Raw genomic sequence first — 14,176 nt, forward strand, 5'->3', positions numbered from 1 at the left:
AAACTGATATCAACATTGGTACATTAATAGTAACTAAACTTCACATTTTATTCAGATTTCAACAGTTTTCCATTAATGTCTTTTTTTCTGTTCCAGGAACCAGTTAAAGATATCACATTTCACTTAGTTGTTATGTCTCCTGTTCTCTTCTGACCCATTACAGTTTCTAACTCTTTTCTTGTTTTTAATGACTTGGAAAGTTTTGAAGAGTACTGGTCATGTATTTTATAGAATGGGTTTGGGTTTGTCTGATGTTTTCCTCATGATTAGACTGGGGTTATGGGTTTGGAGAAAGAATAACATAGAGGTGAAGTGTCCTTATTACATCAAATTAGAGGGCACATGATAGCCACACAACATCATTGGTGATGTTATCTTTAAACACTTGGTTAAGGTAGTTTTGCTAGATTTTCCTACTGTAAAGTGACTATTCTTCCCTTTCCATACTCTGTTCTTTAGAAGCAAATCACTAAGTTCAGGCCACACTCAAGGAGAGGGGAGTGATTAAGTTCTACCTCCTATGGAGGGGAGTATCTGCATATATTATTCAGAATTCTCCTATATGGAATAGTTGTCTTTTCTCCCCAATTTATTTGTTAATATCAGTTTGGACTCATGTATATTTATTTAATATTTTGGATCATAATCCAATACTATGTTATTTATTTTATTGGTCAAATTGTTCCAGCTTTGGCCATTGGATGCCCTATCAGGTTGATTTCTGTGTCTCTTTGACATGCTCCATCCTTTTGTTTTCTGAACACTTCCTTACTTTCTACTGTTACATTATGCTCTAGGATCATCTTGCGTTTTCCCTGTTCCAGATCTGCAATCAACCATTTCTCTAAAGAACGCTGGTTCCTTTTATTGGAGAATGGTCTTTAGAAACCAGAACATGGACACTGGCTGTGTTTGTTACTACTGGAATTTGGGTCTTTTTTTTTCAAATTTTTGGCCGTGCCATGTGGTATGCAGGATCTTAGTTCCCCAACCAGGGATAGAACCCATGCCCCCTACAGTGGAAGCACGGAGTCTTAACCACTGGACTGCCAGGGAAGTCCCTGGGTCTTTTTTATATTGCCCATGCCTGTATTTAACAAGCTCACTCTTTTCTCTAGCTTCTTGATCATGCGGAATATAGTTACAACTATTTTAATGTCCTTATCTGTCTTTCTGTGTGATGAGATGAAGTGAGGTGAATGAATTTGACATTGTGATGTATCGTGAGGCTACTATTGACCTTCTGATGTATTGATGAGGATCATTTGCTCCAGGTGATACTGCATTTGTTACTACTGGGATTTGGGTCTTTTTTTTATATCATCCATGTCTCTATTTAACAAGCTCACTCTTTTCTCTAGCTTCTTGATCATGTGGAATATAGTTATAACTATTTTAATGTCCTCATCTATCCATTCTACCTATCTTGGTCAGTTTAAATTGACTGATTTTTTTCCCCCTCATCATGGTTCCTTCTATATGGGCCCTCTGGCTTTTTGGAAAGAGCTTTTAAGCTTTGTTGGGACTAGAGTACTAAATTCGCCTAGGGCTAATTTTGCCCCACTATTGTGGCAAAGCCGATCTGATGCCTTGTGAAATATGCCTTGCCACTCTGAATGCTGGGAACAGGAACTGGACCTGTGTGATCTCCAAGAGTTGTTCCTTCTAATTCTTTTGGATGGTTCTTTTTCTGGCTTCAGGTAGTTTCCTCACATGCATGCTGAAGACTCAAGGGGGACCCTCAGCAGATAGCCACAGCTTCCTTTTTGTGCACCTCTCTTCTTTTAGGCATTCTTCCCTGTGAACTCACCACCTTGACCAGCCCAGATTCCTCACTCCATCTCCTGAACTCAGGGAAACTACTGGGCTCTGCCTCGGTTTACTCCCTTGGTACCATGGCCTGGAAATCCTCTCCAGGAGGTAAGCAGGGACAATCATAGGGCTTACTTCACTTATTTCCTGTCTCTTAGGAATCACTATCTTTAGTTGTCTGATATCCAATGTCTTAAAAACTGTTGTTTCATACATTTTGTCCAGAGGTAAGTCCAAACCCTATTACTACATCTGGGCCAGAAGCAACAGTATAAGCATAGAAAATTAATAGAGCTAGGGGTTATGATTAGAACACAGGCATGCATATCATAAAACTTAAAGAGGTAATATCATATAGTGGTTAAGAGTATGGACTCTGGAAAAAAGACTGCCTGGATTCAAATTCTAGCTTTCCATCTTACTAGCTATAAACCCTTGGCCAGTTATGTAATCTTTCTGGGCCTCAATTTCCTCATCTTTAAATTTTTATTTATTTATTTATTTATTTTTATTTATGGCTGTGTTGGGTCTTCGTTTCTGTGTGAGGGCTTTCTCTAGTTGTGGGAAGCGGGGGCCACTCTTCATCGCGGTGCGCGGGCCTCTCACTATCGCGGCCTCTCTTGTTGCGGAGCACAGGCTCCAGACGCGCAGGCTCAGTAAATGTGGCTCATGGGCCCAGCCGCTCCGCGGCCTGTGGGCTCTTCCTAGACCAGGGCTCGAACCCGTGTCCCCTGCATTTCCTCATCTTTGAATGGGGATCATAATGGTCCTATCTCATTGGAATGAGATGAGGATTAAATAGATTAACATGTAAAGCATTTGGAACAGTGCTTGGTTCAGAGCAAGCATTCAATAAATATTGGCTATTACTATTCTGAATACAGTAGTCTCCCCTCTTATTCACAGGGGATACATTCCAAGACCCCCACTGGGTGCTTGAAACCATGGATAATACTAAACCCTGTATGTACTGTTTACCTATACATACACACTTATGATAAAGTTTAATAAATTAGGCACAGTAAGAGATTAACAACAATAACCAATAACAAAACAACAATTATAATGATATACTATACTAAAAATTTTGTGCATGTGTTCTCTCTCAAAATATCCTGTTGTACTGTACTCACCCCACTTCTTGTGATGATGTGAGATGATAAAATCTCTATGTGATGAGATGAAGTGAGGTGAATAAAGTTGACATTGTGACGTATTGTTAGGCTACTATTGACTTTCTGATGTATTGATGAGGATCATCTGCTCCAGTGATACTGGATTATTGAGATGATCATTGAGATCATGACAATGTTGATGGTTGGATGTCAGGAGTGGACGACATTAATGGTTGGGGATCCTGGGTGGAATAGAGCAGGCGGCACAAGATTTCATCAAGCTACTCAGAATAGTGTGCAATTTAAAACTTATGAGTTGTTGGACTTCCCTGGTGGCGGAGTGGTTAAGAATCCGCCTGCCAGTGCAGGGGACACGGGTTCGAGCCCAGGTCCGGGAAGATCCCACTTGCTGCAGAGCAACTAAATCCGTGTGCCACAACTACTGAGCCCGCGTGCTGCAACTACTGAAGCCCATGTGCCTGGAGCCTGAGCTCTGCAACAAGAGAAGCCACTGCAATGAGAAGCCTGCGCACCGCAACGAAAAGTAGCCCCTGCTCGCCGCAACTAGAGAAAGCCTGCACGCAGCAACAAAGACCCAACCCAGCCAAAAATAAATAAATAAATAAAATATTAAATTACTTTTAAAAAAACCTTATGAATTGTTTATTTCTAGAATTTTCCATTGAATATTTTCGGACCATAGTTGACCACAGGTATCTAAAACTGTAGAAAGCAAAACAGCGGATAAGGGGGGACTTGTTAAAAGTAGCCAGCAAATTTGGCTGTGAGTTCTCTAGTGACCCTAGCAAAGTGGAAATATTGGTTACATGATTTAGTGTCCATAAAATATATACGAACTCTTGTATAAGTGAAGTACAGATTTCAGAATGTTTCCTCGCAATATTTCCTCATAAAGAGGATACTTTGTGTGCCTGGAATAATATACCAGCCAGAGGGAGTTTCCCAGGATTTTGTCTTCACCATCCCTCCAAATAGCCGATAGCTTCACACCAGAGCTCAGTTCAGTAAAAGTGACTCCACTGGGACTGAAATATTGTAGTACCTTTGGTCTGGCTTAATCCAACAATAAAATGTATAGTGTCAACATAAAACTACTGAACCACATGTCATTTGGGCAGTTCTGCATAAATATAGGGGGTCAATTAGGAACCAATTACAATGGTTCAGGCAAGACAACTAAAGCCTGAGCCAAAGAACTAACTCCAGGATGAAAGTGTACTGGCAGGGAACAAGCCCACTGCACAGTGAGAATCCACAAGGCTTGGCAATTTACTCAGTGTATAGCTACAGGGAGGAGGAACTTTCAAGGCCCAGGAATGGATGTATGGAAAGATGGAAAGAAAAAATGACCTTTGCGTTGTTCAAATTTTCTATAGCCTTACAAATAGTTTGTCTTCTTCCTCTATCAGCTACTGAGGAAGATGTGTCAAAATCTCCCACTATGTGGATTTGTCCATTTCTCCTTTTAATTCTGTCTTATATATTTGGAGGCAATGTTTCCAGTTGGTACAAATATGTGCTGGTCATTATATCTTCCTGATGAACTGTCTCTTTTATCATTAAGGCATTTGACTCTATCCCTAATAATGCTTTTTGGCCTAAAATCTATTACTGTTGCATTATTTCATTTTGTATTTGCCTAATATATTTCCCCCATCCTTTTAACATTTCTGTGTCATTATCTTTTGAATGCATTCTTGTAACCAACATACAGCTGGATTTTTAAAAATCCAATCTGAGAATCTTTGTCTTTTCTTAAGCATGTTTACATTTCTTCTTCTTATGACATATTGTGGATATTTTCCCCCTTTGTTTTGTCCTTTGCCATGTGTTTTATTTGCTTTATTCTCTTACCCTGCCCTCTTTTACTTTGGTTGTTTTCTTTACTCCCTTTTTTGTCTCACTAGTGGTTTGGAAGTTATACATTCTAATTATATTCCTTCAGTGGGTGTTCTTATGTTATCAATGTGCATACTCAACCTAACATTGTTAAGTTAATCACTATCTTTAGCACACTGTGAAAATTTCAGGAACTTTAGAGTTCTTTAATTCTGTTCTCCACCCCCTCTATCTTCCACTTAATTTGGTTTTTAGTATTTTAGTTCCAACTGACTTTTAACCACTCACCCCCCCCATTAGATGTTTTAACAGCCAGAATTTATTTAGATTTACAAACATGAATAGCAATTTCTCTGCCTACCTTTCTTTAGTCCTTTCTTTTTATTGAAATATGATTTGTGTACAATAAAATTCATCATTTTAAAGATACAATTCAATAGTTTTTAGCATATTCACAAAATTGTGCAACCATCACCACTATCTAATTTTAGAACATTTTCATCATCCCCAGAAGAAATCTCCCCATTCCTCCTACCCCTAGCCCCTGGCAACCATTAATCTACTTTCTGTCTCTATGGATTTACCTATTCTGGGTATTTCATATAAATAGAATCATGTAATATATGGCTTTTTGTGTCTGGCTTCTTTCACTTAGCACAATGTTTTCAATGTTCATCCATGTTGGAACATGTATCAGTCCTTCATCCCTTCTTATGCCTGAATAATATTCCATTTTATGGATAAACCATATTTTATTTATCTATTCATTAGTTGGTGGACATTTGAGTTAGTTCCACTTTTTGGTATTATACATAATGCTGCTACGTACATTTGTGTACAAGTATTTTTGTGGACATATGTTTTCAGTTCTCTTGGATATATACCTAGCAGTGTAAACCATTATTTCTTATGTTCAGTGGTGTGCTGATAGATGTTTAACAACCAGTTCTCATGTAGTAAGAGTAAGGGAGCCCTGACTTGTAGCATTTGTTGAGCTCTGAGGTGCAAATACTCAAGTTACCAATGTGACATCACTGAAATATAGAGAAGGAAAAAGATGCATAGCAGCACACCGTTCTATAGTATTTCTACCATATAGATGTAGGAGATAATAACCTCAAGTGCATAGATAATAGAAAAATTATAGTAAAATAATTAAGAAGTGATGCATTGTGAGGATTTTTTACCTTTATTTTAAAAGTAATTCATTTAATTGCAAGTTTGTATAATTTAATTTTTAGCAATGACTGTTTTACAACCAGTTCTCAAAACTCCTTAAAATTTAACAGTCGCTCTTTGGGCTGATAAGAGCTGACTCTAGCACCTCACCTGCATCCCCCTCCTTACATCTAACTTATTTTTCTAGATTGAATTTTCTTCTTTTTTAAAAAATAATTAATTAATTAATTAAAAAAATTTTTTTTGGCTGAGTTGGGTCTTCACTGCTGTGCACGGACTTTCTCTCGTTGCGGTGAGCAGGGGCTACTCTTCGTTGCGGTGCGATTGTGGTGGCTTCTCTTGTTGCGGAGCATGGGCTCTAGGCGCGTGGGCTTCAGTAGTTGTGGCACACAGGCTCAGTAGTTGTGGCTCGCGGGCTCTAGAGCGCAGGCTCAGTAGTTGTGGTGCACGGGCTTAGTTGCTCCGTGGCATGTGGGATCTTCCTGGACCAGGGCTCAAACCCGTGTCCCCTGCATTGGCAGGTGGATTCTTAACCACTGCGCCACCAGGGAAGTCCCCACAGTCTCTCTTTTTTTTTTTTTTTAATTTATAGTTGAATAGAAAAGAGGTTTAATTTTTTTATATCTTTACTGGAGTATAATTGCTTTATGATGTTGTGTTAGTTTCTGCTGTATAACAAAGTGAATCAGCTATATGTATACATATATCCACATATCCCCTCCCTCTTGACACTCCCTCCCACCCACAGTCTCTTTTAAATGGTTCTATTTTAACCCTTCTTCTCTCCAGTTTGTTGTGTTGGTTGACTCTCCATTTTGCTCACTTCTTTCCTTGTGGTTTGATACTTTTCAGGAGCAGCTTCATCAGGGATTGTTTTTTCTAGTGGATTCTGCAAGCCCTGGATTGGTAAACATCCCTGCAGAGCTATTTTGAATTCACTTCAGCCTAAACCTAAGAATTTTAATAGGTCTTACTTCAGCCCTAACCTAAGAATTTTAAGGTCTGGACCAATTTTTCTGTTAATTTATCTCACTAGCTGTCTGCACATACAGGTAGAGTAAATTTAAACCTCCATATGCATTTGGCACCGATTGGGATTTCTGTTTCTCTTGAGTGCCATTTCTTCCCTTCCCAAGGCCTCTTCAGACATCAAGGTTCCCTGAACTTCTCTAACCTTGGGGTAGAGTTTTTCCAGTCTCCTTTTCATGGAAGGGGACAGAGCTTCCAATGTCAGAGCTGTATGCAAGGGGCTCAGTTCCAGCTTTCTCACCTGCCCAGGGCCGGAGCCCCATCTCCTACTCCGTAGTGTTCGGTGGAACCCTGGCCTGCAGATCTCTGGATCTATAGCTAAGTGTGAAATCCCTGTGGCAGCTAAGGCACATCACCTATGACCTGTTCTGGCTTTGAGTTTTTCATTTCTTTTTCATTTTTGATATCTGGGGATTTCTCTTTATATTTTTCAAATTTGGCAATAAAAATATAACGTCTGTTATAGTTCATCCAGCATCTCTACGTGTCTGTAGCAGGGGGTGGGATGGGAAACCCATCTATATTAGGATAGTTGATCATGTTTCTGGAAATTCCCAGATCAGAAGGAATCATTCTGTGAGAAAGACATTTATTGTCTTCATTTTTTAGATAAGAAAATGGAAACTCAGAATGGTTGTCCAAATTGCCAAAGCCATAAAACTTTAAATGGGGAAATGGGTTTTGTGTCCAGTCTGTTTGCAAAATCCCATGCAAGATATCTAGGCATCTTAAAGTTGACTTGGTACCTCTGGCTTCTCTCCATTATTAGCCTTTATGGATAATTCACCCCTGGCATTTTGCTGAAGCAAATACTCTGGAAAAGATTCTTCCTGCTTCTTAGCTAAGGCTGTTTTGAAGAGAAGGGGAGGGAGTAAAACGTAGGCCATGGAAGCTGGGCTGTCCTGAGCCTGAGAGCCCCTGGCTCTCAGAAGCATTTGCCTGGGAGGAAGTGAAAGCCAACAGGCATTTCTGCTCCATCCAGAAGCACCCCCAAGCTCACTCGTGCAGTGGGCAGTGAAGGGGACATACCAAGGGTCCTGCACATTGTCTTTGGTTTGCCTCTGGAAGAAGGAAGAAGCCCAAGTGATGGCAGAGACTGGCACATTCTGAGGCTTTTCACTTTGCTCCTTAGACAGAGTGCCTCTTGCCCTGTGCATTCTGCACAGAGCCTGGCCCTGAGTGGGCGCCCTACAAAGGTGATGTGGATCAATGACTCTAACTGAGGAAAAAGAAGCCACATCAAGTATTTACAGTAGAGGGACCTTAATGAGGAGGACTGGTTACACAGGTGATAGGATAGGGGACAGAGAGGCATCCCAGAGCTTATCAAGGAGACCACTGCTACCCATAAGGCAAAGGGGCAGAGGGAGGAGGCAGTGTCACCAGGGACCAGGAGCCAGGAGATGGAAGCCAGGAGCCACATGATCAGAAGCTGGAGCCCTAGCAGTGGAAGCAGGAGCCATGGAAAATGTGTATCTGGAAATACCACCTCAGGCAGATGTTATGGGGGGGTGGGGGGGGTGGGACATCCCTCTGCCTCCCCTCCCCCACCACAACCTACCCCCAGTCTCCTGCTAGTACTTCCCTTGGGCCAAAGTCAGATGTCTTAGGGCTTGGATTCACAGCCTGAATGGGTCAACCTCCCTGTGCTACAGAGCACGGCAGAGCAGAAGAAGGCTGAGGGGTGAGTCTGAGAAAAACAGGCCCAGGACTGGCATGGAAGGAAAGAAGGAAGGAAAAAAGGAAGAAAAGAAGACAAGCCTATGTGTAACATATAAGCATTCTAAAATACTTCTTAAGTATTCTTTTGCAATTAAAAAGGATCTTTAGGATAAAAAGTTCCCTTCCTTACAGAGTTGTGAGGATCAAATGACAAAATGGATGTGAAAACCTTTTGAACATTGCCAACTACTGCATAAATATGAGACGATCATCATTTATATCATTAGTTCTTTGGATGGAGGAAGTATATTTGAATATGAGTATAAATGGAAACACTTTATAGAGCATCTATTATGTGTGGACACTTTTTATGCACGTGTATTAGAATATTATTAGCTGCAAGCAATAACTAACAGTGACTTAAACAAATAGGTAGTTACTTTCTGACATAACAGAGGTGCTCCTTTGGTCTTTCCATCGATTACAAAATGTCTGCGATGCCCAACCTTCACCTCCAAGTTCAAAGCAGGAAGGGGTGAGGATGGGAAGACAGTTCCGACTTCGCAGTCCTGTTTCATCAGGAAAGCAAAAGCTCTCTCAATAACTCCCAGGAGAGTTCTATCTAAATCTCATTGGCCAGAACTGGGCCATATGCGATCACCCCTAACTACGAGAGAGCTGTGGTGGGAGGGAGCAAGGGAGAAATGGCTTCTGGGTGACCAAACAGCAGGCTGTGCCACATGCATGTAAAGCACAGTACTTGGGCACAGAGTAAGTGCTCAATACATGTTAGCTATTTTGTGTGTGTGAGTGTGCGTGTGTGTATGTGTGTATCTATGTCTGTATGGTTCTATGCAGTCCCCATTTCTCCTAACAATCCTGTGTAGTAAAATCATCTACAAATGAGGCCTAACACATGGCTGGTAAAAGGCAGAGCCAGGCTTCAGACCCAGCTCTTTCTGACTGCAGTCCGAACGCTCTTTCCATTGCCTCACCATGGCCCACCCTCCCCCTAAACTGGCCCCTAAGATCTTGGTGTTGGAGTCACATCAGGCTCAAGTGGGCTTGATGAAGAGAGAAAGTGGGATAGGACCAGCTCTGAAATGAATTGACACCTGTACCTGGAGCTATACACGGAGTAACGATGAAGTCATAAGAAGAGGTCCCATAATTACACGTGCTAGACTTGTGCCTACACTTGCGTGTAGCCACTTTGGCATGATCATGCTGGGAGGCCTGGCACTTGTTCTGATGATGCCACTACTGCCCAAAAACTCCTGTGGGACTACCCTTCACAAGTCACAAAAAACCTCAATGTCATGACTGTAAAATTACACAACGTTTCTGACCCAAGCCCAGCTGCAGCTCCTCATCTCATTTACCATGAGTTCCAAATGGCTTTTGACTATTGCCAAAAATAAAAAATCATTCCCCAAAGACAGAATTGTAGTGCAACTGAGATGCAAAAGAACGGGTTGTCTGCTCTTCAGGCAATTTTCAAATCAAAATTATAGGAAAAGCAGCAGAAGAACTGTTCAAATAAATATACCCTCCTAGGTTGATATCTTGGAAGAAGACAACTCTAAGTGTGGTTGAATAATTTTTGGTGTGTTTAAGAAAAAATTACTCACCTTGAGTGGCATTGTGAAAAGAACACGGTGCTTGGTAAAGATTCCCAATGGGATAATACTAAATGTAGGTCAGGGCGTTGTGAGATAGGCACGCTCATGCATTGGTGGAATTGTAGATTGGTTCTCAGAGCAATTTGGCAGTGAGCATCAAGAACCTTTGAAGAGTTTTAACCAGCTGACCTAGACATTCCATTTCTAGGAATCTTTCTTAGGGAAATAGCCAAAGATGCAGACAAAGATTTATGTATACAGCTATTTATTTTATTTGTAAAACAGTAATAAGAAGTAACTGGTCCAAATGTCCCACAATGAGGAAATTGTCAGGTGTATTGTGGTATACTCATTACATGAAAATAATGCAGCCATTTAAAATGATGTTTTTGAAGAACTGTCAATGACGTGTTTATGTTCACAATGGAATAGATGCTAAAGCCAGACTATAAAACCACATGCATTACATAGTCCATTTTTACTTTCTATATGCTAAAAAAAGGCTCAAGATATACTCAAAATGGTACCAGTGGTTTTATCTGGGTGATGAAATTGTAAATGATTTAAAATTTTCTTCATTATACTTTTATATATACAATTTTGTATCATTATATCTATAAATATTACTTTCATAAGTAGAAAATATGTATGATGAAAATTACTTTTTAAGAAAAAAGAAATGTGTTTTACTAGGAGAGAAGAGATCTGTCCCCAAGGAGCCGATGGTTTGATGAAGGAAATGAGACACATACGCAAATAAATTCGTTACAAGGTAATAAGGGCTATAATGGAGGGAAGGATTAGCTCTACCTGGAGTTGAAGTTGGGTGAAAAGAGGTAACATTTGTGCAGGGTCTTGAAGGATGAACAGGAGTTCTCTAGGGCTTTGTAAATTGTTAAGCACTCTATAAGTGTAAGTTAGTTTTTGGCCTTTATTAGGACTGGCAAAGCTTACCTCATATAAAGCTCTCTTTCTTGTCTCTTTCCCATGCTCCCTGAGGCCCAGGATCCCTGGGACAGGAAGCAGCGGCAGTTAAACAGTCACACATCAGTGCTCCAGCAAGTGAACTGAGGTGCATCCAACTAAGGAGCATATCCAGGACCAGAGGACATAAAATTACCTGGGAGCAGGGCCAGGAAGGTGCTGGTGGGTCAACAAGTTCCCCCTTGTTTGCCATCCTGTGGAAAGGCTGCCTTTGCTTGGGGCCTCCACCCTGAGTTATAGGGCCATCTCCACCTGGGGGATGGTAAAAACTGAGAACAAGCATCACATATCAGTCCATGATTTACATTGGCAGGAAATGGTGTGTCAGATGTCCTTACAGCCTCCAGACAGAGTGGAGTAGAAAGGAGGAGTGTGAGCGAGGAGACCCGGAAGGTTGGCAAGAGATGATTTGTTTGGGAGAAAGTCTTAGAAGCTCAAGGTTGGAAGAGATTTAAAAGTTATCTTACTTAGTCCTCCTGATCCCCTCCCAACATCCCCATCACATTGTCATCCTTCTTGGCCTTCAGCGAGCAGCTCAGAGGCCACCTCTTCTGTTATCTCCCACCTCAATTCCTCCAGCCTATGCTTTAGGTATTCCTTGTTGTTCAATTTTATGAGAAAAAAATTCAGTGCCCACTGTGCACCAGGCAGTGTGCTTATGGTTCTTTGATTGCAGTAGGCCCTCCTGTGCCTCCTGTTGTTTATTTATTTATTCAGGCAACAAACATGTATTGAACACCTACACTATGCTAGGCAATGTTCTAGACATTGTGATAGAGTGGAGAGAAAGACAGCCAAGATCTTGTGTTCTCTTGGACCTGTCATTCTAGTCGGGGAGACATAAAATAAACAAAGGAATAAATAAGAAAATACCAGGTTATAAATGTCAAGAAGTCCCCTTTGGGGAAATTTAGGGGAAGAACTTTCCATACAAAGAATGCAGCTAATTCCAAAATCTCAGGGGATAACCGTTGCTTGTTCTAGAAACAAAAAGAACACTATGGTATTGCGCATGGAATACCCTTTTGTGCTTTATCTGCAAACAAAAATCTTCTCATTTTTTAGGACTTAGCTCAAGCATCGCCTCTTCAGGCAAATCTATCCTATTTATTTTCCCTGGGTAAAAGTGACCACTGTCTCCTTTCCTCCCCACTGGCTCAGAGCAGACTTCTGTCAGCACACATGTAACGACTTGCCATTCTTACCATACTATAGCATTGCTACTCCCTAGTGGATCTCCGTCTTGTCAATGGCAGAGCTTCCTGTCTAAATCCCTAATGCCCGTTCCAGAGCCTGGCACAGAGTCTGTAATTGGTAAATATTTGTTCCTTGAATACATGAACTCTCACATAGCACTTTCTCAGAACCTCTCTGGTGCCGCTTATTCAGGATTAGCAACCCTTTATTGATCGGTGCCAGGTCCTGCACTGTGTTCTTTCAACTCTGCTACCTCTTATAAGCCTCATGGCAGCCAGGTGCAGTGTTATTATCCTATCCTGTAGTTAAAACTCAGAGGATCAGAGTGACTTCCATGGTGACTCAGAAATAAGAAGCAGGGCTGAGATTTGAACCCAAGTCCTCTTGATGGCAAATCTCAATGCTTCATTTTCTGTGATGTACCCATCATGCATTAGTTCATTTGCGTACCCGTCCTCTCCTTTCTCCTAGATAACCTTTTCCCTTTGGGAAGGATCTGTACTTGACACCATTCCATTCTGTATTCTCCATGACACCAGAACAGTGCTATGTATTTAGGACACACTCAACACAAATCTCTAAGGATGGAAAAGAAAGAATGAATGTGTAAATGAATACTTCACCCAAAGCGGATCAACTTCTGATATCAGGTCATAGGATGGTGATGCGCTGGAGGAAGAGATGTTTCTGAGGGGAGGGACCTTCCCAGATACCTCTGCGCCCATCTGGGAAAGCTGAGGGTGCCGTCTCCATGCTACAGCACTCATTCCTTAGAAATCACACCTTTCACTCAGTTGTACATCTCAGCAGGAAGCCAGGGGCACAAAGGGGAACATGCATGGCTTCCAATGAGTTGGGAAAATGAGGTTAGGTTTCGATTCAGATAGTTAATTTTTGTTTTCTGGGTCTGCACGGTCAATAAATTTTCAACGAGCAGTGATTCTGTTCCTCATCTTTCATTGCTTTATGGGACTTCAGGGAATGAAAGCATAACATCCTGCTTTCCCATAAGTTCTCTGGCCGCTACCCTGGCACCAATTAAAGACATGTCCATGCAATTAATCAAAACCAATTTGGAAGCTCTCTGGCACTGCTCCTCTGATGTGCTGCCTGCTCCACATACAGTAGTTCCTCAGCTGCAGCGATGGAGCCAGGCACATAGGCGCTTTTGATGAACTGGTTGTGCCAGCCCCAAGTGTTAACTATGTCATCTGACATGACTAATGAGGCTCCCAACTTGATCTGCGTGAGCGGAGCAGTCCTGCTCTCTGGAGGAGGCTCGGTTTCCAAAGCCAGCCTGGGAAGAGGCTGCGACGTGCAGGGTACACACTCCATCATGTCAGCTGGAGTCCTGGAGGCCTCTAGTGTTGGAGCTGAGAGTCATCCACGGGGAGGGTGATGGAAACTGTGGGCCAGGCTCTGTGCTGGGCGCTGGTGGGGATGTGACCCGACTTAAACTTCTAGCTCAGCCTCCTCGTTTTATAGACATGGAAGCCAAGAGCCAGCAAAAGTGAGGCGCCTGCCAAAGGCCTGAGCTGTGGGGAGAGAAATAAAGGAGAAGGCATGGATCCTACCTTTGAGGAGCTAAACCCCTAGATGAGCAAATAAACATGTGTAAGGATAACAACTGGGGTCTGATGCAGGTACACCTCCTCAAGGGTTAAACTGTGGGTTTCCTTCCTTCATTCTGCAAACATTTATCAAGAGGAAGAGAGT

The 14,176-nt window shown here is 41.7% G+C and overlaps 1 protein-coding gene across 1 annotated transcript in view; it reads left to right on the forward strand.

The window, feature by feature from the left end:
- The window catches only part of GVQW3 (GVQW motif containing 3), a 27,976-nt gene extending 14,260 nt beyond the window's left edge, over window positions 1-13,716 (forward strand). Inside the window, exon 2 of the mRNA XM_028167828.2 lies at window positions 13,348-13,716. Within this exon, the coding sequence (XP_028023629.1) occupies window positions 13,348-13,632 (285 nt within the window). The 3' untranslated portion in view covers window positions 13,633-13,716. The remainder of the gene's footprint in view (window positions 1-13,347) is intronic.
- The last annotated feature ends 460 nt before the right edge of the window (window positions 13,717-14,176 follow it).

The sequence above is a fragment of the Balaenoptera acutorostrata genome, chromosome 9 (assembly GCF_949987535.1).
Source record: "Balaenoptera acutorostrata chromosome 9, mBalAcu1.1, whole genome shotgun sequence".
Taxonomy (NCBI): domain Eukaryota; kingdom Metazoa; phylum Chordata; class Mammalia; order Artiodactyla; family Balaenopteridae; genus Balaenoptera; species Balaenoptera acutorostrata.